The 24,219-nt window shown below is 41.6% G+C and overlaps 1 protein-coding gene across 1 annotated transcript; it reads left to right on the plus strand.

Annotated features, from left to right (window-relative positions):
* Window positions 1–7,625: 7,625 nt before the first annotated feature.
* Window positions 7,626–15,706, plus strand: RBP2 (retinol binding protein 2). The gene is made up of 4 exons (XM_068201300.1): window positions 7,626–7,769; window positions 10,386–10,564; window positions 13,611–13,712; window positions 15,436–15,706. The coding sequence occupies exons 1-4, from the start codon at window positions 7,697–7,699 to the stop codon at window positions 15,487–15,489; spliced, it is 408 nt and encodes a 135-aa protein (XP_068057401.1). The 5' UTR covers window positions 7,626–7,696; the 3' UTR covers window positions 15,490–15,706.
* The last annotated feature ends 8,513 nt before the right edge of the window (window positions 15,707–24,219 follow it).

Below are 24,219 nucleotides of genomic sequence, written 5' to 3' on the forward strand. Positions count from 1 at the left end.
ATAGGCAAGCTATTTTCCTCCTTTCCTTTCCTTTCCTTTCCTTTCCTTTCCTTTCCTTTCCTTTCCTTTCCTTTCCTTTCCTTTCCTTTCCTTTCCTTTCCTTTCCTTTCCTTTCCTTTCCTTTCCTTTCCTTTCCTTTCCTTTCCTTTCCTTTCCTTTCCTTTCCTTTCCTTCCCTTCCCTTCCCTTCCCTTCCCTTCCCTTCCCTTCCCTTCCCTTCCCTTCCCTTCCCTTCCCTTCCCTTCCCTTCCCTTCCCTTCCCTTCCCTTCCCTTCCCTTCCCTTCCCTTCCCTTCCCTTCCCTTCCCTTCCCTTCCCTTCCCTTCCCTTCCCTTCCCTTCCCTTCCCTTCCCTTCCCTTCCCTTCCCTTCCCTTCCCTTCCCTTCCCTTCCCTTCCCTTCCCTTCCCTTCCCTTCCCTTCCCTTCCTCCCTTTTTTTCTCTTTCTTTTACACTTTTAGTGAAACACAGCCTGCCATTCTCTTATATTATATATAGAGAGATATATGTATTGGTAAATCTCTACCTAAACCTATAAATTTTCATCTAAAATACAGAATTTAGGAAACTTTCTTTTCTTTTTTATCTTCTTCTACATTAAATGTACTTGGTACATTTTACTGAAAAGTGAAATTACCATATTTATCAATTCCTTATTTCCATTCAGTTTCCCAGTGGCAATGTCAATAAAACAGATATAAATGCTCCTTCCCCTGCTTTGCATGCATGTGCATCCAGTAACTGAAACCACGTGGCATCCCTGCTGTGAAGAACCAATCCTGTCTGGGAGAACTCTCAACTCCAGCAGTGTATCTTGGATTGTCTTGCTTGGCCCATCTCCAAACACTGATGGATTACATTCATGCCTTAGGAGCCAGCTTGCAGTGTCACACGTGCTGCATTTTAACAGCACTGGGTGGACAAACTCATTGAACTACTGCAGACAATACTGGGATTTTTCAACTTAGTTTTTTTTTAATTATTACATTTTCATCTTAAGTACTATTTCTATCAAAAAATTGCCAACTTAGAGCCAGGAATCCACCAAAAGATCAGACAGATATCTAAATGCCAGTGTTCCTACAAAAAATTATTTTCCCATGTTCCAGGATGCCTTGGAGAGTTGCACTGGTTCATTCCTCAAACAGGGTGGGGCAGAACAAAGCCAGAGCCATTCCCACAGAGGGGATGCTGCTGTGGGGCTGGAGATGCAGACAGAGAAGAATTACCCACACAGCACTGTGAGAGGAGCAGATTAATGGGATTTACTTCACTGACGATCCCCTAATCAACAGGAAATAATGACCTGACATTCTGAGACGTGCAGCAACACAGGATGAGGGGACTCACAGTCATCCTGATTTGCTGCTGGCTCTCTGAGCTGGTATTTTTTTCTATCTGAAGCAGTAAAAGGGATTTATGGCAAAAAGAAAGCAGAAATAGATACACTCACCTATCCAGGAATTTTCCTGGAGGGGGTAATAGTTCTGGAACTGCTCTGCACTGATGGCAGCACAGTGAAGGAACACAGGCTGGGTGTTGGTGGGGATTTCCATCAATAGTTCTGGAGACAGCATACAGCCCTGTGGGACACTGGCCCTAACTCCTTGAGTTACCACAAGAACGGTTCTAACCTTCTTCTAAATGGCTACAGTGAACCCGAAATTGGGCACTAATTGCAACAGCTGATACAACCTTTTCTCTTTATCAGGATTGTAGAACTGGAAACAAAATCTTTCTGTCATTGAATTCTATCACTTATGAGTTATGTGGAAACTTGAGGTCTAAGATACTCGAAAGTATCTCTAAAAGTGTTATTCAGATGAGGTAAAGAGGATTGTTTCTGTCTGAAAAAACTGAATCTTTAAAATATTCTTCTAATGGATGAGAGCCCCTGCATTAAAATGGCATTTCAGCTTTTATGGTCAAGCATGAACAAGCCGAAGGAGATACCTATTTTCTTAGCTAAATTGTGCTTGTTGTGGAAGTATCAAAGAAAAAACCTCAGACTTCTTTCTATAGATTCTTCTAATTCAAAATCCATCCAACAGTATTCCAGTTCAATGTCTGAGTAATACAAACTTTAACTGATAAAGATAAGAAGTGGCAGTTGCAATTACAAAACTTTGCCACACAATAAATACAATTAAGATATAGATTACAGTTACAGATATTAATGCATAGTTCATGCAGGGAATTCCCGTCCTGAAAAAAATCTTTTAAGAGAAAATTTAACCAGCCCTAATGGCAATGACAAAGCACTTGAACAGGGTTCAGATTTTCCATCCATGCTGGAGTTAGTCCAGAAGGTTTTAGTGCAGAATGTAAAAGGTTCTGCTCACTGACTGCTCTGCCTGGTGGGTTCTTTCATGACCTTGGCCAAACCATGTTGTCTCCTCAATTTTTCTGATTTCACAAAGGCTGATTACTTTTATCTGCTTCCTCGAAGCCTGAATAAAGAACTTTGAATAGGTGCTCAGGAGACTAACAAACAAATCCAGTATTCCTCATTTATTTTGAAAATCAAGGTCAGTCAGTTTTATCCACTGATAGTTCTCTAGAGCGTAATATTTCAAAATGTAAACCACCTTAATAAAAGTGAGTTCTCAAAGCAATATTTTTTATGTTTTCAGTAACACAATCACAAGTGACATTATGAAGTCTCTAAAAGCTAAGCTAAAGTCCTTAGTTAGGAGAGGAGGGAGGCTTTTGATTAATAATGTTTGTAACATCTGCATCCAACTCCATCAACAAAATCAGATGGAGCAGGAGAGGTGAAAATGACTGAAAAAAAGACAAAACCTCAATGGCTGAAAACCAATTATTTCTAAGAGTGATTTAAAGCATATTTTCTGCATCTTTACTGAAGTTGAAGGTAAACACAAAATGTGCTGAACTGGCATAACTGACCTCTGTGTACACTGTTGCCTTTTTTCCAACCTGGAAATGAAACTCGAGATCATTTTAGTAATGCAGGAGCAGATCTTTATTTGAAGGTCTTCGAGGCAGTTACAGAAAGATGTCCACAAAAGCCCCCCCTACAGGGATGAGTACACAGTTACAGGTTTTAGGAAATCAGCACAATTGATAAAAGCACCAATTAGGAGGACAAGTGGAGATGCAATCCTCCCCAGGTCAAGCCCCTTCTCTGGAGCCCCCCTGGGCACTGGCTGAGCTGTGTCCATGAAATGGATCTCCAAGAGTTGCTCTCAGCCTTGGTTCCCAGGAAGAGCCAAGACAGCGCAGGGGCCTTGTGCCTCCCAGAGCTTGGAGCTCTGGAATTTGTTTTTTATTTCTGCCTAGGGAAGGGCCATGGAAAAGTACTGGGAAAACTTGTCACTAATAGAACAGGTGACAGAGCTACAGATATATGTGTGAAGGATACAGAGAACGTAGAAAAGAAAAAAAGGCAAAACCCAAACTGGCATCAACACCCTCATCCTCCCACAGCACCTGCACCCTGTCCCTGGTTTGTCATGAGGTGTCAGACAAGTCCCTGTTCTGAGATGGAAATGAGGGAATTCCCCCTTCTTTTAGGTGTCAGCAACAAGTGTGTCCCTGCAGATCTCTGCTCTGGCGTGATCAGCTGAGAACTGACACCAAATAATAAGTGTTTGGGCAAGAAGAACTCTAAGTACAACTGCCCAGAATCCCTCCATTCCCTCTCTGGAGGGCAGAGCACAGCAATAAAGCCCAGGAGTCACAGCCAGACCTCCAGCCCCAAGGCACTGAAGGAGGCTTGCTCATACTGAGTGTGCCTGACCCAGCGAGAAAGGCTGGGATCAGCCAGGGATGACCAAGGTAGAGCAGGGCCAGTCAACGCTGGGGGGAGGCAACCCCCACATGGGCCAGCAAACCGTATTTGCTGAGCCCCTCTTGCAAATACAACCTTTGGATTCTGTCCCCTCCTGCTGTACACGCCTCTCCTCCTGCTCCTGCCACATCCTGGTGAGGTCCCTGCAGGACATCACACATGGACAAGGAGCCCATTGCCTCCTTCCAGAGCACTCCTGGTGTTCAGAACGTGACTCCTGGTGTTTGTGCAGAACAGAGCCCCCAGCCTGTGGGACAGCACCTCTGACAGCTTTTGCAGCAGCAGCCATCACTGACTACATTGCAAGAGATTAATTTTCTAAAAAAATAAAAATAAATCTAGTGAGTGCAATGTGCTAACAAGTTAAAAATAATAATAGGTGTCTGTGACCATGCTGCTTCTGTCTGAATCCTTCAGGGGGATTCAGTTGCTAAGAACAACTCACGCAGTTTGCCATATTCCCATGTGTTAAACAACAACCAAATAACTACAGGCAAAAGTCCCAGCTGTCAAGCATGAGGAGTGTAGGGGCTGCTTGGGGGAGTACCAGGCATTTCTCTCCTGTGTTATATCAGCATATTGGATAATTTAAAAGAAAAATTAAATGAGGCAAGGGCAGAGTGGGAAGCATGTTACAGACTCTTCAAAACACCATCCCCTAAAGTTTACAGGGAAAATTCCATTTGACTGGTCCTGCTGTGCTTTATATAGAGCTCTGACAGAAGAACTTTTCCAAGGGGAATGCACTTGCAGCTCTTTCAGACAGCATGAAAGAGCTTTCTTCACCTACCCAGGTAGAATTTCTCTCTGGGCAGGTCTCAGACACAAAGGGAGGAACTGTAAGTGTTGGAAGCAGCATCCATGACTGCTGACTCTTCCACACATGCAGCATTTGGGTGTTTTCCACGACAGTTTTTCCTTTCAAACTGCCTCTAATCAATCCTGATTCATAGGAATGAGGCAAGCAATGCCATCTTGGTTTCTTCACGCACACATAAAGACTGGAAAAGTTATTTAGGCTTTTAGCAGAAGTAAGTTGATTTTTTGTGACTTTGCTTTATTTCCAAGGACTTAGTATTCAGCCATATATCTTAGCCCTCTGTTGAAAAAAATATATGAGCTCAGTGTTTCATTTTTAGCAAGTGGTTTTGTAAGAAAAGGATGCTGAGAACAAGACAGTCATGACAATTAGGAGAGGGCACCTTATCTGCATTTCTCCAAATGCAGACTTTTTCCATGGGAAGGTAACACTCTTTTGCCATTTTAAAAGTTTGTCTCTGTGTATAGAGTACATAAACAATAAATACAAAGCACAAAGAATAATTAATAAGATTTCAAGTAGATAATAAGTAAAAATTTTAAAACTTTGTTGAGAGGCAGGTCAGTGTAACGGGCAAGGCAGAGCTGAGACTTGGATGTGTGCACCCAGGGCTTTCAGGCAATAGTGTGAGCAGTACCTGTGCTGTGCCCTGGCACCCTGTGATTCAGGCAGGCATTTGGCTGTGGTGGAGGTTTTACTGTCTCTCAAGATATTGATTCATAAACTGAATATTCTCTTTGTGGATCTTAGTACAACAGTCTTTTAAAGCTCATGAAGCATCACAGAACTCTGTCAAGTCAATATTTCATGTTTTATTAATTCCCTACTTAGCCAGTTCTCTGATTGGTTAAATGTAGTGTCTGTAAACCTCCTGGTTGTATTTTTACCTGAAAAGGCTCAAAATGCTAATTTGGGCTGATGGATAAACACATGCTTAGAAAATACATACATTGGGGGAAAAATGCGAAAGAATTAATAAGGGATGAGCATAACCAAAACACTGTGGGGAAAAGCTGTACAAGTATATGTCTATGCTGTTAACTAGTTATCAAATTTTGTGCAAAGGATGCATTCATGTCATAATTAATTCTCTCAGAATGTGCCTGGCTCTGCATATCTACAGCAATGGAGCCTTCTGTTACTCTATTAATGGCCATTAATTGCTGATGGTCACAGGACACAGCTTCAGTCTCTTCCCCACCTCACCAAAATGAGTGTTAAACAGGAAGTAAACTATGTCAGAACTGAAATCAGTGAGCATCTAAAATATCCCACCTTCAGCTTCTAGCACTTGCTCTGATTCTAGGAAGTGACTGTAGACAGTCTGATATACTCTTATTCTTACAGGACCTTTATATGTATATATAAAATGTGTTAATAGTAGCAATGTATTATTGACATTGTTGCAACACAGAGGCTAAGAAAGATGTGCAAAATCCAAATATCCAAGCATTACATAATACACTACAGAACAAAAGGGGGTTAATTTTCACTTTCAATGTGGCATCACTCATAGAGTTCCATCTGGAATTTCGCAGAGTGGAAACAAACACATCAGCTGTAGATGTGATCAGCCCATTAAATTGTGCTGGAGATGAGACAGGTTTCAGAAAGCTGTTCTCATCCTGTGTAAAGCTGTCAGCTTCCCTGGATAAACTGCTCTGCAGACCAAGTGCACCCCAGAGCCAGGGCTGCAGGTCATTTCCTGGGGGCATTCCCACAGGAATTCAGCTCCAGCTCCCAGTCACTGAGTTCCCTCTGCCTTTGTCCCACTGAAAACCCTCTTCAGGGCTCCTACAAGTACAGATCAGGATACTTCTTTTCATTGTCCTAAATTAGCTCCTTAAGGCATTTTAAGAACTCAACTCCCAGAAACTCTCATCTTCCTTTGGGTTTGTTTTGAGGGTTTTTTTAATCTCTGTACAAATTTTCAGCATGTGTGGAATTTTGCCTTAAATTTTAACAAAGTAAAGGCTAGAAGGATAGAAGAGAAATCATAAGATCAGTAACTCTTCCCTTTACTTATTTCTGAGTTGAAGATCTAGAGCTTAATACTTTTTCTAGCAAATTTTAAAATAATATTTCCATTAAAAAAAAACAAACAAAAGAGGGGAAGGCAAGGAGTTCAAGGAGTTTTTTACTTTTGGTCACTTCAGTTATTGTCTCTGTAGAGCCATCTGTAGATTATCTTGATTGATTTAAGCCACATAACATAAAACCTTATCTTAAATTAATTTGCTTTTAGTACTTACTTTAAATTCCGATAAAGTTTGACTGCACATTCTCCATTCTGACACATTTTGAATGTGCTTATCTGCACAACTGAAATCCATGTTTTTCTCCGCAGCTATGTATAAAATAGATTTCCAATGCAAACTGACATGTTTCAGAGGAATTACGAAATCATTTTCAGGGCAGAATTGATACTAAGTATGATTGATTTTGATTTCGTTAACATTTGCTAAACTTGCTCTTAAACCAAAACAAAAATATGGAAGTGTAGTTGGTATAAGTACAGCTATTGGTATATGGCAGATATATTGAAAATCAAACAAAAGCAAAAATATTTTGAAGAGGAGTATTCTGTTTCCTGCCCTGTCTAACATTTGTTTCACACTCAAGACCTCCATAAGCTTTAAGCGGGAGTTCTGGATGGGTCAGCTCTGTAAGACTCAAATTCACAGGGAAAAGTGACACGTAGAAAGGAGCTAAAAGCCAATTCACCTTGGAAACTTTAACTGGGTTGTACAATTTGCCACGATGTTCAATATATTTCAAAGGTATCCCGTAATAGCCAGCAGTTCTCTACAAAGGTCACTGTAAAATCATATCCTGTATTACTCCATATTTCTGAGATTGTTCCTTGTCTGCCAGCTGTTCCGCTGAACTTTGTCAATGAAAGCAAAGTTTCCAGGGTTATCACTCTGCCCCTTCAACTGCATTATCTACAAAACCATAAACCTGAGTGGAAAAAAAGATCTGGAAAGGTTTATAAAAGATTCCCTGAGCAGAGGTTGTTTCCAGCCTCTCCTCCTGAGCTGAAGCTGGGTTTAGGCTCTCGCCACCATGCCTGCCGATTACAATGGGACCTGGGAAATGGTGACCAATGACAACTTTGAAGGCTACATGGTTGCTTTAGGTAAATGACAAAATATTAATTAGATCAAGAGAAAATGGTTCAATTGTCAGTCGAATCCTTCTAAAAATTAAGGAGCTTTTTCTGTAATGTACATTGTGGCATAAGGGTTTCTGCCAATCACATTACAAATCAAGTAATTGTTTTCAAAATTGCAATGATCTAAATATATAAGCAAATGAAGGCTTGTAGCCAGAGATGTTATTCTTTATTTAGATAAATGAAAAAACAGATACAGGAGGGGAAAAAAAACCCCAAACCAGTAAGTTTTCAGATCTAAAAGCTCTTTTTTACTCCTGGTGTATTCGTACTGTAACAGTGGGGCCACAAGTTGGTTAAAGAGGAATAAGATATTCTATAGCAGTAAGGTAACAATAATTCCATTATTGAATTAGTGCTTTGAACTAATTATGGTACAGAGGTGAAAAATTTGATACTTTAACTGATTTTCTACTAGTTTTACCAAAGAACCTTAATCCTAATTGATTGATCTGTTCAGATTGAAATAGAAGAAATACATAAATATATAGAAATAAACTCTCATCATTATTCATCAACAACTGAAAGCAGTTGCAATTTACTCAAAGCTTTCTCTCTCTTAAGAGAGAAAGGCAAGTTTCACTATTCATGGTTTTTAGCTTGTGCATTTGTGGACAAAAACTCAATAGCTTCAGGGACATCTGTAAATAATATGCATATATACTTGTGAGGGGCAAAAAGAGAGAGTGCTTGAAAATGAGAATGATTAGGAAAATGATTAGGACAATGTCTTGAATTTCAGGAGAAAGATACAAATTAATTGAAGTGATTTTGTGCATATGTGCATATATAAACCATAAGTTATATATACACAATCAGCTATAGTAATTTAAATCTGTCAATGAATAAGCAAAAATAACCCAACACCAAAACCACTGCAAAGATGCATATGCTGTAGGTGATTCTCAGAAAGAAATGGCAGGAAAGGGTGAAAAGATATTCTTCTGCTCTTTTTCTCACCATTTTACATTTTGTTGATATTTTAAGTATTAATGTGCTCAGATTCAAAGCACACTGAGGTTTTGAGGGTTTTTTAAAATTCATCTGTCCTTTTAATTAATGCATACACATTTCTACACTTTAATTAAAGATTAGTTTTGCCCTCTAAGTCAGAAAGTTTGATTTTATCATAAACATGTTACAAAGTACTTAAATGTACTATAATAGAACTACATATCATTTTTATTGCTTATATAGTTCAAAATGCAGTTATGAAAACCATGTTTTAATAAAACCTCCCTGATTTTTCTCCAGGAGCTACAAGACCAATATATTAGTCAGAAATAGCATTTCTTTAGAGGTCTAGACACTTTTTCCCTCAGAGAGAACTAAATTTTATGTTGGCTGGCTATAAATCAGCCCCAGAGATACCTTTAATCCACCACAGCAGATAAAATATACCCAAGAAGTCTTGAATATAAATACTGAACAAGACCATTATTCCCCATGTTTAAAAGTCACCTTTTTTTCAAGCCTATCCTCTGACTCAATTCAATTAGTACTTCCCAAGTAGGATAATGAATCTAGCAAAAGAAAAGGGCTCCATTAGAGAGGGACATTGCTGGGCTGGCAGTGATTAACGCCCACGTGAAAGCAGCAGAGGATGGCCAGCAACCCAAACCCATCTCTTGCAGAGGCATGGGAGGTGATTTCATTTGCATACAGCACCACAATAAGATTCCCTGGCAGCTGGTCAGAAATATTTATTGCAGGTGGTGATGCTGCTGGCACTGGGGGCCTGGCTGAGCAGCCTGGGATGGTGTCAGGGATGTTCTCCCTTTGGTGACAGCAGTGCCAAGCAGCTGTGTGCATGTTCATGTTAGTCCTCGTCATGAACACAGTAAGGGTGTCAAGGAGATCAGCACTGCAGGAAATGTTCTCAGAATATGAAACAGAAACTGTCAAATGCACTACACGGACACTTTTTTGACTTTTGACTTTGTATTTGTCTCCTGTTGAACTGCAATTTATTTGTGTGTCTGCTAACGAACAGTAATGGATTTCACTTTTTATTTGATTGTTTCTTTTTTCATTAATATAATTTTAATTCTTTTAAGCTAATTAATTAACCTCTTATATATTCCCAGACTACAGGTTCATCATAAAAGTAACAAGCCCAGGGCCTCTTGATTATATACTTATTCTCCCTTGATTACATACCCAGTCTAACATGCCGAATCTCTGATGAGTGTTACTCTGAGATCCTTCTTTAGTGAGGCAAAAAGGCACTGTCAGGCTTAATAGCCCCTCTCGTTCCACATTCTTGAAAAAATTCAGGTGATTAAACACACCAGCATCTATTCACTCCTGGTTGTATGTTCACAACATTCGCACAGATATCCCGTTAATAAATAAATTTATTATCAGTGGAAGAGCCCCAAGCTGAAAGTGTACTTGTAAACCCAAGATGATTTTTATTTGAAATTATCTTTTTCTCTGAAAAATGATGCAGGTAAAAGCAGCATTTGTGGAACTGTGTTTCACTTACTTTATTTTTTAATGTGTAAATTTAAATGCTGTGGGGTTTTATTTTTGTTGGCAAATACTGGAATTTTCACTCTCTTTTCCGGTTTCTGACAGGTATCGATTTTGCAACCCGTAAGATTGCGAAACACTTGAAACAAACAAAGGAGATTGTTCAAAATGGAGACGATTTTAAAACCAAAACACTCAGTACTTTCAGAAACTATGATGTGGATTACACTGTGGGAGTGGAGTTTGAGGAGCACACCAAAGGATTGGATAACCGAGTGGTAAAGGTAAAAACCTGGGACCTGCTCTCTGTTCATACTGCAGTCAGCACCAGGAGCCTGCAGTTGCCAAAATCAGCTGAATACATTCAGTAAACTCCCAATATTTTACAGACAACAGAGGATTTTTATAAAGCAGAAGTAATTTGCATCCTGAGACAGTTTTCTTTCCTGCTACAAGCATTTATTAGAAATGCAAATCAGGATGGCTACTGAGATACAAGAACACAATCCTTAATTAGGTTTTCCTAGTGGGGGATTTTTCCAGCTTTTCCCATACACCTTATGTATCTAGAAAGCAGCAAAATTGTATTTTTACCTATGCATCCTCGTTAAGGAAAGAGGGGGTTGATCCCTGTGAATTTAGGACTGTGTCAATAGAAGTTTTCATTTTGGGATGGCTGGGTTTGCACTGATCAGTCTCAGCCAGGCAGTTGAACAGTTAGACATTGTTAAAAATAAACCTGCACTCAGCTTCTACTGTTAGGGGAGCTTTGGGAAGGGGCAAGAACAAGATGTGAGCCAAAGCTCGGAGCGTGGCAGGGCACTGGCAGGGCAGGAGGGCAGGGAGGCCAGCAGTGGGTGCTTCACTGCCTTGGGGATAATTGGAAAAACCTGAGCTCAGAACTGCCCCAGGAAGCTGTGGCCATTTGTTCAGACACCTTTCAGGGAGATTTGTGCACATCACCTGTATTAAGGGCCATGTTGTACCCCTGCCCTACCTCCTGTGGCAGAGTCAGTTCCTGGGGGATTCAAACAAGGCTCTCAGAGAAGTCAGGGAGGAAAACAATACGCACGAGCACTGATTCACTTCCTGAATTCAGTTTCACGTTTCTGTATCAATACTGCCTCTGTTTTACTTTCTTCTCACCCTAAAAACTTAAGCAACACTTTCAGATGTAGAAAGGCCAGTAGATCTTAAATTTCCATTGGCTGTCCCTGTCGGAGCCTTGCTAATCCAGCATCCCCTTCCTCCTGTGGTCATCATTCACTGAATCTCCATTATCAGCTCTGCTGATTTCCACACCTCTATTTCCACATCTCTGTTCTGCCACTCAGCTCGCAGCTGCCAAACTGAGAAGCTGAGATCAAAACTCTGTCAACAAGACCTGTTTGTTTTGGCAATTGCCACAGGAAAAGTGGCAGCATAGAGGACATGTTTATATTTGAACTCAAATCATCCCTCACTGGAGGGGCACAAATTTAGCAGCAGACGTGGCTTGTTCACCATGGATCACTTTTAAGTCTCAAACTAACTTTGTGCAGTGTAATTCCTATGATTTCTTCCGAATTATTTCTCATTCGCAGCACTGCAAGCCATCAAAGAGTAAGACCCATTTTTTTTCACTATCCTGAACATCCCTATATCTAAATTTTCTTTCTGTTTCCTTTTCCAGTGGGCACTGAGTGGAACTAATTCCTGTGACAAAGTCTATGCTTAAAAACACTGCTCCCACATCTCTTCAGATCAGTGGAAGGCACCGCTAAGGATCTAAGGACTCATTAGTTTCATCACTCCTTAAATCCATCAATTAATGCTCTTCTAGTGCTCATCACCACTACAAAAGCCTTGCTGTGCAAAGAGGGAGGGAGGGAGGGAGGGAGGGAGGGAAGGAAGGAAGGAAGGAAGGAAGGAAGGAAGGAAGGAAGGAAGGAAGGAAGGAAGGAAGGAAGGAAGGAAGGAAGGAAGGAAGGAAGGAAGGAAGGAAGGAAGGAAGGAACTGTGCATTTATAACCCTACCTGATTTAATTACTTTTGCCTAATATTCATTTTGAAACAAATCATGTTATTTGTTTCCAGAGAGGAGAAGGAAAGAGGATGAATGTCATGCCATTACTTTCTGAATTGCTCTAAAAGTATTTTCTGGTCATTCTATTAACAAAACAATGCCTCAAACACATTAAAGTTAGATGAAAGTAATAAAATTGGTAGGCAACATTTAAATGTAAAGAGGGCATGGATAATTTAAAGAGCATGTAGCTTGAAAATTCCGTAAATAAGAAAGAAATTAACTGAAATGGAATGAGTTTTGTCTCATTATTAATGGAAAGCTCCCTCATAAGAGAAATAAATCATCCAGTGCTGGACTAGAAAATGAATTAAGCTCCCAATATGCTTGGAGCTTTATAATAACTGAGCTTCCATGGACTGTAACTGGTGTCTAATAAGGAGTTGTCTGATACATGGTTAAATACGCCCCAAAAGGACAGTGGTCCAAATGCACAACAATTCCAACAAAGTTGCTTTGAATGTACCCTGGCACCTCTGTAGACAGATAATTCAGCCCGTGAAGAGAACTTTTCCTTGCTGAGGGTTATCCTGCTCCTGGACAAGAATCAGCACACCCAGTACCCTGTCAGCTGCTGCTAGGCTGATTCATGCCAGACCAAGAGATGGTTGAGCATGGAAGGGATCTCCTGAGAGCACCAGCTCCAACCTGTCTGCTCAGGCAGGGTCAGCCACTTTGTCTAGCTTATGATCACACCTCTTTAAATTTCTTACTAATTGTTTTAATACTGTAGGAACTGACATGTAAAGACCAGGTGTGCCATCAGACATTTAAGAAAGTACATTAAAATATAAAAACAAATTTAGTGTATGAGATTATAGCAACGTACTTTTCCTCTTGTTACTTTATGCAGAGCTAGAGAAGGTTAGCATTGCACTTTGCAGTACAAGCCTTAGTGTCTTCACTCATGAAAACCCTTTTTCATTAAGGGCTTTAAACAGCAAGGAAAAAATGCTCTTTGCTTATATTGCATCAGTAGCTGCAAACACACACTCAACAATTTACCAGTTAATGTGAACACTTGTTACTCATGTATGTGAAGAAACACATGGAAATGACAACAAAGCACTGCAAAAGCTTCCCTCTGTCACACTGTTGTCATCCTGAATGCATTTGAGTTTTGTTTAAATGCTTTGGGGTTTTTTTTATGAGGAAGTTGGAGAATGATAGGAAGCAACTGTAATTGTGTATTCACATTGAACTTAGTTTTATATGTTCATAAACTTCTTGCTAATGTAACTGAGTTAATTATCTGATTCATGCAGTCCCTGGTGACCTGGGATGGTGACAAACTGGTCTGTGTTCAGAAAGGTGAAAAGAACAACAGGGGCTGGAAGCACTGGATTGAAGGAGACATCCTGCATCTGGTAAGGGCTGCTGCACAGATCCACAGCACATCACTGAGGCTGCTGCATAGATTCAGGTTTTCCATGTCAAAGGATTTGTTATTTTTTTCTAGTTAGAAAGGTCTTTAGACAGTTCTGATCTCTGAACTCTAAGGAAATTTCTCCTCTGCTTCAACTCAGGAATGCTCAGTTTCTGTCCACCTGCTCCCAATTAAGTCATAGCCCTGCAGTGGTTTTTTTGCTCCAGTCCACTTCCCTCCAGCTCTCAACCCTTCCTGTTATATTGCACCTCTAACATAATCCTATTCTTATATAATCACTGGGGGGAGGGGGGGGGAAGGAGAAAAAAAACCCCAATCAGATTGCAAGATAAATGTTATTCTTTTTTCTGAGCAAAACAATATGAAATTTTAGTACACTGTACTGCAATACAGATCAGAAACCCCTGGATATTCAAGAGGATCCCACAAATAGCCTATACTGCAATTATTTTTTCTTAGTTCAATAATAAATTCAAACATCTAAAGTAGCAAGCTGTAGCCCAAAGATAGATGTGGTGAGTCCAAGAGGGGCCAGAAGAGCCTGTGCAGGAAACCAGCAATCAGTGATGTGCAGAAAGATTTCAAAAATAACAGTATTGTAGAATCACAGAATCATTAATGTTGGAAAGGACCTCCAAGATCATCACAAAGTCCCAACTTTGACTGAACACCACCATGTCCATTAACCCATATCACTAAGTGCCACGTCTACTCATTTTTTGAACATTTCTCATAATGATCGTGATTGCAGAGTTTCCTGGGAAAGCAGTCAAGAAATGAGCATGACAATACTGGGTGGCCCAGTAGGTGGATGGAGAGAGACTCTTGAGAAGAGCCCATTGTTCTGTCCTGTGCTTTGGTGCAAGCAGTCAGGTTTGCTTTACACATGCTTGGTGTGGGCAGTCACAATGGCTCCCGCCTCTGTGCCTGAAAGGGCAAAGACAGGAATTCAAAACCACAAAGTGCCACCCAACTACAATCACCTGTCCGGTGCACTTCTCCAGCTCTGTCTGAACACACATTCAAAAGCTGACCTAAAATGTTCTACATGCTGGCACCAAGATTTAGACTGAGGCTGGTGGAAACAAAGCCAAGCAGATCCTTACAGCAGTCTTCAGAAAATGTCCTGCAGGTTTGGCCATTGCTGGCCACCAAGGTGGCTTCAGTCCCTTCAAAGCCCTCTTTGGCTCAGGAATGCTGCCTGATGGCACCAACAAACTGGCTGCATTGCAATGTGCCAGCCTTTAAGGGGTCACTGCAGCCCTGGGCAGCAATGGTGCATTGTTCTGGCCCCTGAGAAACAGCTGGGCACACCTTTGAAGCAAATCAGCTTTTTAAAGCATTCCTCTTTTTTTATTTATTTCCTTGTTTCAGTGCATCTCGTGAATTTTGAGGTAACATGAATTATAAACTATTACAGTTTTAATAACAGAACATGGAAAGGCCTTGAATTAAAGCAAAAATTTAATGCATTGTTCATGTTTATTCTGAGTTCAATTCATGTATCAAAAACTAATTACTGCAACATGAGGTGCATACCTGCTGTTTGGTTACATATAGTGCTCTTTTCTTACTGTTCTCGGTTTCATAAGAGTAAGTTTTTAATGCAGTGGCTCAGTTGTAGCAATTTCTGGCAGGATCTGATATATATGTGAAGTAAAACTTCTACCACTATATACTTACTAATTGTTTTAATACTGTAGGAACTGACATGTGAAGACCAGGTGTGCCATCAGACATTTAAGAAGAAGAACTAAAATGGAGCAGAAAGCCTCCCAGATCTTCATCACAATGTTATGCTGTTATGTTTTGTCTAAAAAGAAGAATGAAGCCAGATTTTCATTCCTTTGACTCTTCTGTGTGAAGATATTATGTGCCTGTTTATGGAAACAAACACATTTTATAGAAATAACATACCTCATAAATTCCTTTGCCTTTCAGTCTAGAGTTAAATAAAAGTAATTGTCTTTCAAATTATGTTTCCCTACGTCTTTGTAATGACTTCCAGAGGAATGTCCATTAGTAACAAGGCTGAAAATTAACAGTCACAATTATTTCAGTCACAGTCTATGTCTCCACAATGCTGTATTATCATAATGTGTCTGGGTGACTGAGAAACACTGGATACTCACTGGACTGTTTCTATTTAATTTAGTCCTGGATCACTAAGTCCACAGTTTCAGGCAACAGAATGCCTCACTGAGCACAATACATGTCCTTTCACATCAGGACCGTTCCCTTGGATTTGGCCCAGGTCTGCTGCTGCTGCTTATCACCTGATCAATATCTCACGGCCTTTGTGAAGTGCTGCAGTTACTCAGTGTGATCCTAACATGGATCAATGACAATGCTGTAACTTCTAGTTAGAACTGGCAGCCTAATAACCATCCCAGTGGAGAAATCTGCTGTTTGAAGCAAACCCTGCATTGAAGAGTTGCTCCATGGTGTGAAAACCAAGGCACACTTAGGACTGTGAGAGGAAAACTGCAGAGTATACACAGTCTGCATGTACCCTGTGCAGAAAGTGCCCAGCATGCTGCAATCTTCACCTTGTACCACCCTTCAGAGATTGTAAAAAGAAAAACCTTTTCCATGCAATTTTTCTCAGTTTTATTCAGGGTTTTTCAAAAGAGTTCATATTCTTTGCTAAAGGCAAGTTTAAGTTAACCATGGATGATGAACACTACTTCAGTAGATAGAAACTTTTATCATTCAACAAAATGTGTGCACACCTTCCCCAGAAGAGCTTGCATGCCCAAAAGCTCATCTGCTGTTTCCCAACAACATGAATTATTCTAATAAAATAGACTGACTTTCCTACAACATTGCCTTTCAGATAGAAAAACTTTCACATCAGCTTCAGCACTGTTAAGTTCCCTCTTGTCCATAGGCCCCCATCCTCTGTTTAGTATGGGATGAGTAAAAATGCACTAAACAGATCAGTGGAAGTACAGAAAATATGTGAAAAAGCTTTGGCAGAAATGGAGGAGCATATGCTTTCCCCTCATCTCCACCTGCTCCTCAGCCCACTCACTGTCAATAGCTCAGGGTAGGAAAGGAGGGAGTCTCCCAGCTGACAACTAGGTTACATCTGCAAAAATCTGATTAATATACCAGCAATACTTCTATGGCCATGGCCATTATCCTGCTTCCAGCTGGGATTGAGCTAATTTTCATTTTAGTAGCTAGTACAGTGGTGTGTTTTGGATTTAGTATGAGAATAATGTTAGTATCACACTGATGGTTTAGTTGTTGCTAACTAGTGCTTCCTCTAAGTCAAGGACTCCAGGTTCCCTGTTCTGCTCGTGAGGTGGTGCACAAGAAGCTGGGAGGGAGCAGAACCAGGACGGCTGACCCAAACTGGCCAAAGGGATATTCCACACCACAGGACATCATGCTGAGCATATAAAGCTGCAAGAAGGAAGAGGGAAAACTGTTGTGTTTGGGATGGCATTCCCCAATAATTCCTTGGTTTTCCCAAGGAGCTGGACACACGTGATGGACCCCACAGTCGCGGCTGTGGCTGGACACCCACCTGGGAAGTGGTGAATGAGCTCCGTGTTCTGCTTTGCTTGTGCATGCGGCCTTTTCTTCACCCATTAAACTGTCTTTAGCTCAGCCCTGAAGTTCTCTCAGGGATTGGCTCTGTGGTGCTTTGTTGCCAGCTGGAATTAAATCACAACAGGCATAGAAGTGCATATGTCAGGATATTTTTATGAATTGGAATTTGCTTCTTCTGATAAAAGTTGACTTGGTATCAAACTTCCTGTGTCCATTGCCTGGGCAATGCTTTTTTGTTAGCTTGCACAGAAGAAACTGCACTTGGAGTTAGTAAACTCCTTATTTTGTCTTATTCAGCCCTGACCTGGACTTTTCAGTAGAAATGTATTTAATTCACAGTTCTAAGTCTCTGCTAGTTACAAGGATAAGAAAGTACCACAGCTCATTAAGCTTTCAAAATATTACCAGAATGTAATCACTAGGAAACAAAATGTGCATGTTTTAATCAGTGACATTTCTCCTGGTTGGTACTTGCCAGGAGTAACCCTGTTTGTAAATTCACACCAAATCATAAATCCAAAGAAAACCTTTCATATATCACAAGGAACTATCATCAATTCAGAAATTATGAGTCTGAAGAGGGAAAGCAAACATTCTTCAACTGGTTTCTTATTATGCTCACTAGTTCTGTCTAATGGTTATGGTTCAGAAGTAAAGGAAGCAGGGAATTGAGCACAAGTAGACTTTGATTAGGAGGAAACTGGATCTGACCCTATTTTTTTGCCTATCTTGAAAATGAAAATTTCGGACTTTTTAACAGGAAGTGAGGAAATATGCAAGCTTTTTCACTCTCCAAAACAACATTTTATTTTTGCACAGACTGATACATAAGAACTTGCAGCGTCCTTTACAACTGCGCACACAATGCTGGAGACAGAGGAGATACTCATTCTGTTGCATTATAATTCCTTCCAAAGTTATCCTTATTTGTATCATATTTGTGATGTTAGGCTGGTTTCTAAGCTGTTCAAAGTCCCTTATCTCCTTGTCAGCAGATTAAATACTTGTGCTGGAGGAACAGACCTTGCTGGTAAATCAAAGAACCTTCATTCACATTTTTTCAGCCCTCTGGCATACAGTGCTGTCTCAGCTGTTCTGAAGGATTACCATTTGCATGGATTCTTTTCCTCACAGAGAATATTGCTCAAATACAGCCCCAGGAAGGGAATTTATCAGCAACCTTCTGATCCAGTGTAGTGGGTTGACCCTGGGTGGATTCTTGGAACCCACCAGAGCCTCTCTCTCACTCCCCTCTGCAGCTGCACAGAGGAGACAAAAAAAAAGCAAAGGGTTCATGGGCTGAGATAAGGACTGGGAGAGAGATCCCTCACCAGATACCATCACAGGCAAAACAGGCTCTAATTAGAGATATTAATTGACTTTATCACTAACAAAACAGAGCAGGACATTGAGAAGCAAAATTAAACCTTGAAAACACTTTTCTCCCACCCCTCCCTCCTTCCCAGCTCTACCTCCTGCCCCCAGTGGTGCAAGGAGACCGGGAATGGGGGTTATGGTCAGTTCCTCACCTGTGGCTTCTCCTGCTGCTCAGGGAGAGGAGTCCTTCCCCTGCTGCACGTGGGGTCCCTCCCACAGGAGACAGTTCTCCAGGAACTTCTCCAACGTGAGTCCATCCCACGGGAGACAGTTCTCCAGGAACTTCAACATCTCCACCGTGAGACCATCCCACAGGAGACAGCTCTCCAGGAACTTCTCCAATGTGAGTCCATCCCACGGGAGACAGTTCTCCAGGAACTTCAACATCTCCAACGTGAGACCATCCCACAGGAGACAGCTCTCCAGGAACTTCTCCAATGTGAGTCCATCCCACGGGAGACAGTTCTCCAGGAACTTCTCCAACGTGAGTCCATGCCATGGGAGACGGTTCTCCAGTAACTTCAACTTCTCCAACGTGAGTTTATCTCATAGCAGACAGTTCTCCAGGAACTTCTCCAATGTGAGTCCCTTCCATGGGAGACAAATCTCCATGAACTTCAACTTCTCCAACGTGAGTCCCTCCCACAGGAGACAGTTCTCCAGGAACTTCTCCAGTGTTAATCCCTCCCACAGGAGACAGTTCTCCCAAAACTGCTGCAGTGTGGGTCACTGTTCCACGGGTCAGTCCTCCAAGGACAGGCTGCTCCAGTCTGGGAGCAGGGCCCCTCTCACAGAGACTCCCATGGGGTCTCACCCCCCTCCAGGATTCCCCTGCTGCAGCGTGGGCTCCTACATGGGCTGTGGGTGGATCTCTGCATCCCTGTGGATCCCCGTGGGCTGTGGGTGGATCTCTGCATCCCTGTGGATCCCCATGGGCCGTGGGTGGATCTCTGCATCCCTGTGGATCTTCCTCCATGAGCTGCAGGTGCATTTCTGCATCCCCCATGGATCCCTAAGAGCTCCAGGTGGATCCCCATGGGCCGTGGGTGGATCTCTGCATCCCTGTGGATCTCCATGAGCTGCAGGTGGATCTCCATGAGCTGCAGGTGGATCTCCATGGGTAGGGGGTGGATCTCTGCATTCCCTGTGGATCTCCATGAGCTGCAGGTGGATCTCCATGAGCTGCAGGTGGATCTCCATGGGTAGGGAGTGGATCTCTGCATCCCTGTGGATCTCCATGAGCTGCAGGTGGATCTCCATGGGCAGTGGGTGGATCTCTGCATCCCTGTGGATCTCCATGAGCTGCAGGTGGATCTCCATGGGCAGTGGGTGGATCTCTGCATCCCTGTGGATCTCCATGAGCTGCAGGTGGATCTCCATGGGCAGGGGGTGGATCTCTGCATCCCTGTGGATCTCCATGAGCTGCAGGTGGATCTCCATGAGCTGCAGGTGGATCTCCATGGGCAGGGGGTGGATCTCTGCCTCCCCCATGCCCTCCATGGGCTGCAGGGGCACAGCTGCCTCCCCTTGGCTGCACCTCGGGCTGCAGAGGAGCCCCAGCTCTGGTGCCTGGAGCTCTCCTGCCCCCCTTCCTCGCTGCCCTTGCTGAGCTGCTCCTCTCACACGTTCTCACCCCACTCTTCTCTGGCCACAGCTGTGCAGTTACCTTTGCTCTCTTCTCAAATCTGTTCTCCCAGAGGTGTTACCACCACTTCTAGCTGACCAGCCCTGGCCAGCAGCACGTCCTTCTCTGGAGCTGCCAGCACTGGCTCTGCTGGACACAGAGGAAGCTTCCAGCCCCTGCTCACAGAAGCCACCCCTGGAGCTCCCACCCTGCCAAAGCTTGCCCATGCAAACCCAATACATCCAGAATAGAAAAGCCTGAACAACTCAAAACCACTTCCTCGTGAGTGCCATACTGGGGAAAGAATCAGTACCATTACCTGTCACTAGGCTTTTCAAATGACAATGACAAAGCTGTTTGGAACAAATGTTTATGGTGGAATTTCTGAAAACCTCTGCATTGAGCCAATTTTTCTTCCAAAAAGTTAAGCATTTTATTACCAACTTCTAAAAGAAGAGAGCAACACTGCAGGCAGAGGCTGTAGAATAATGTTGTCCAAGCTGCTACCAGTTGTGTTCTGGGGCAAAGCCCTACAGTGCTGTCTTCCTCTGCAGCTCTGGAGGATCACACACATGCAAAGAATGCTTTCCCAATTTGCCATGGATATCCTGGATGCTCTGCTGCTTGTGAAAGATACTCCACTGCCATCTGGCAAGAAGTATGAGGTTTTAAAATCCGCATTTACTTCAAGATCTGATGGAGACATAATTAAACAACAAAAAAAAAGTTGCTTAGTAAGATTTGTATTCTTTTAAGCAAGGGTATATATTTTTCTTTAGTGGGGAGAGATTGATAGAAAGGATTTCTTTAGCAAGTTTTTTTCCCACTAGAAAACACTATTTTCTTTAATTTGTGACTGATTTAAAGGGCAGAGGTTGCAGATACTTTAATTTCAGCTTGCTGATTACTTCTTTCTTATGCAGATTGTGAGGGTTAGAAGAAATCATTTTGTGAAAATGAGGTTTAAAATAATACTAATGAGACAAAATTTTCAATAGCTGCAAAAATGTTTTCAGTTATTCTCTAAATAGCACATTTGCTTTAATTATATCTCACACTGCAGTGTTTCAGTCACCATTAAATAGAAATGGGAATGCAATAGATGGCAGGAGATATTCCAGAGTTCTTCAAGGTGGAGGAATCCGTGGAAAGATGAGGAGCTTTGTTTTATGTGAGAGCAAACCTGGCTTCACTTGGAGAAAGAATATAAACATGGAAGGAATAGGGGCACACTCTCCTCCATGCTTCAGGAGAGGAAAAGATGGACAGGACAAGAAGGAGTAGCCTGGAACTGCAGCATGGAAACTGCAGGTGGCCATCAGACAGTGCCTCTGCTCTCCAAAGAGACAGGCAGATAAGCCTGAAGAGTCTCTGTGGTCCCACCACAGAATCCACTTTCTTCTGTCAGCAAACCTATCCATGTACCTACAGCAATAGTTGGCAAAAAGACTGGCAAGAAGGTCCCACAGATATTACAATTCTGACTGCTTTTATGGGGAAAAACAGTCAAATAGAGCCCTGCAGTAAGAGAAAAGCTACTAATGTATGGCAAGACCCAGAAACAGGAACATTGGAAGTTCTCTTTACCTGTTTTCATGCTACTGCACTTGGGATTTCTGCTGGGTTTGTTTAGGTTACAGTCTTTCAAAGAAAGGCTTCCTGAATGTCTGATAAACCCTTCACAAAGGCTTCTCCTATAAACTTGGCTATGACTTCAGAATTAAATCATGGCATGGAAGTTAAATGGGATGACTCTCTGTGAAAGCTGCAACAGGCATACTTTGAACTGCTTTTTAACGCGCAGTGCCCTTGCTGCCTGTCACTGCACCCAAAGTTAATTGTTTTCCTGTAATTTCTTAATTGTCTTCCCCTGCCACCTCTATTTAATTCACTTTTGGATATACACATGTACCATATCCATGGATATATATATTTATGTATCTTTACACACACATGCATTTACATCCAGGGGTAGAAGGGTTCATAGGTGCCCATGATATTTGTTTGCCTACACCCCCACGTCTTTTGAACCAGTTGCCCAGGGTAGACTGGTCAAGCAAACCTGACTGTAAAGTATAAAGTCTCTAAATGTAATATTTCTACAATATTATGTGAAAATTAATAGCATAATAGAACGCTTCCAGTAAAAGAAAGGCTACAGGGTGAGCTCATGTTCATCAAGTCCCAGAAAATCATTTAGGATAAATGCCTGTAACGATGAAAACCTTCAGCTGGATGCCAGTGAACTCAACCATGAGATAAAATCCCCTAGAAACCAAGCTTTGGTGGTTCTGCTGCTCACAGCAGTACTTATTTCATTGTCTGCTTTACAATATTTAATATTTTTTTTACTTACTAAATTATATTATTTGGCTTTTTCTGGCTGTCTCTCTAGGAACTGACTTGTTTTTTTTCAAAATTTGCTCATCTTTCCCTACACATGTGTAGGGGAAAAGAACTTTAATAACAAAAGTATATGTTTTCTCTTGGAGGTGCCATAAAGCCAAAGTTTGCTTAAATTTCCTGATGATCAGACTAAAGCAGTGTCTTCCAACAGAGCAGCAGTCCTAAAGGGCATCTGAAGAGTTCAGTGTGCCTTTTCCACACGTTGTCTGAACATACCCCCACTCCATGGTTGTGCTTTCCAGCTTGAGCAGAGAAAGGTTAATGAGCTTTGGCACAAAAGTGAGCTACAGTCGAAATAAAAGTCAATTTGTGTAACAAGTGAGACAACAGTAGGTTCTCAAAATATATAATTTTATCTTTTCTTGATATGGTTTTAGTTAATTTTAAGCTTTTGAAATAATTATAAGGGTGTTGAACTAGATACTGGAGCTAGTTTGCAAGTAGTTCTACTTAAGTCAGAGCACTTGCAGGGAGCCATTTATTCAGTTCAGCCAGCTCAGATCCTGATCAGGCCTCTACTGAAAACAGACTGTGGACTCTGAAGCTGCAGAATTTAATGCATCCAAAGTATCAGGGTCAGAAAAATCTGTATTGCTATTCACTGTTGTTGATACAATAAATGAATGCAGTGAATGCAGTGAAGTTTCTGAATGTTTAGAGACAGGGTTTTAAGTTAAACATTTTTCTTTTTGCTTAGATATTGAAAAGAAGCAGCTAAAAATAAAGGCACGTAACATATTGCTTTTTTTCCCCTGTCATTTTAAAAAAGTGAGATTTACAATTATTTATATACACATATATATTGTATTCTTTTAATATTCATGTATAACTTAAGTTAAATTAGACTTTCATTTTCTAAACACTTTTGAGAAGCCAAAAGCAGTCAAATAGTCAAGAAAATCACCTGGAGGATGAGCTTTACTGGTTAGAGGATTAAGGCAGAGTTGAATTGCTCCCTTTGTGAAATAACAGCCTTGATTCTCTGAAAACACAGATTGCTGTTTGCTACTAATGGGTGCTTTGTGTAGCATTACAGCAAATTGCTTTCCTTGATGGCATAAACTGAATACACAGCAAACATGAGCACTTAGTTAAAATGTTAGCACAGCCAGAGTTGCTAAACAAAAATAACTGTTTTCCACAGCAAGGCCTTGGATGATCAGAACGGAAGGATTTCTGGTTTAGGGGACTTGTGTCATCCAAAACAAGAAGCTGCCCCAGGTTTTCTATGGCCACGCTGGTTGCACAGGGGTTCTGCAGCAGAGCAAAGGGACAGAGGCTGGGGCTAAGGGACAGTGGCAGGAGGAGCTGAACCCTTGGCCAGATCAGTGTGGTCCCAGTGGAAGCCCAGGCAGCTCCAGCCTTTGCCTGAGCTTGGCCTTCCAGGTTTTTATAACTGGCTTCTTCATGAGGATAAATCTCTAGATGCTGTTAATAGAGTTTTTGTCATCTGTTTCAAATAAGAAAGTCAATCCTTCACAAAGTCACAAAAAAACCCCAAAAAAAACTGTTTTGCTTA

The sequence above is a fragment of the Anomalospiza imberbis genome, chromosome 10 (assembly GCF_031753505.1).
Source record: "Anomalospiza imberbis isolate Cuckoo-Finch-1a 21T00152 chromosome 10, ASM3175350v1, whole genome shotgun sequence".
Lineage (NCBI taxonomy): Eukaryota > Metazoa > Chordata > Aves > Passeriformes > Viduidae > Anomalospiza > Anomalospiza imberbis.

What these genes read in the sequence shown, in the direction of transcription:
- RBP2 (XM_068201300.1), top strand. Translation starts at nt 7,697, where the DNA reads ATGCCTGCCGATTACAATGGGACCTGGGAAATGGTGACCAATGACAAC. An exon ending in AGGCTACATGGTTGCTTTAG is followed by an intron (nt 7,770 to 10,385) that starts GTAAATGACAAA and finishes GGTTTCTGACAG; the next exon opens with GTATCGATTTTGCAACCCGT. An exon ending in TGGATAACCGAGTGGTAAAG is followed by an intron (nt 10,565 to 13,610) that starts GTAAAAACCTGG and finishes TGATTCATGCAG; the next exon opens with TCCCTGGTGACCTGGGATGG.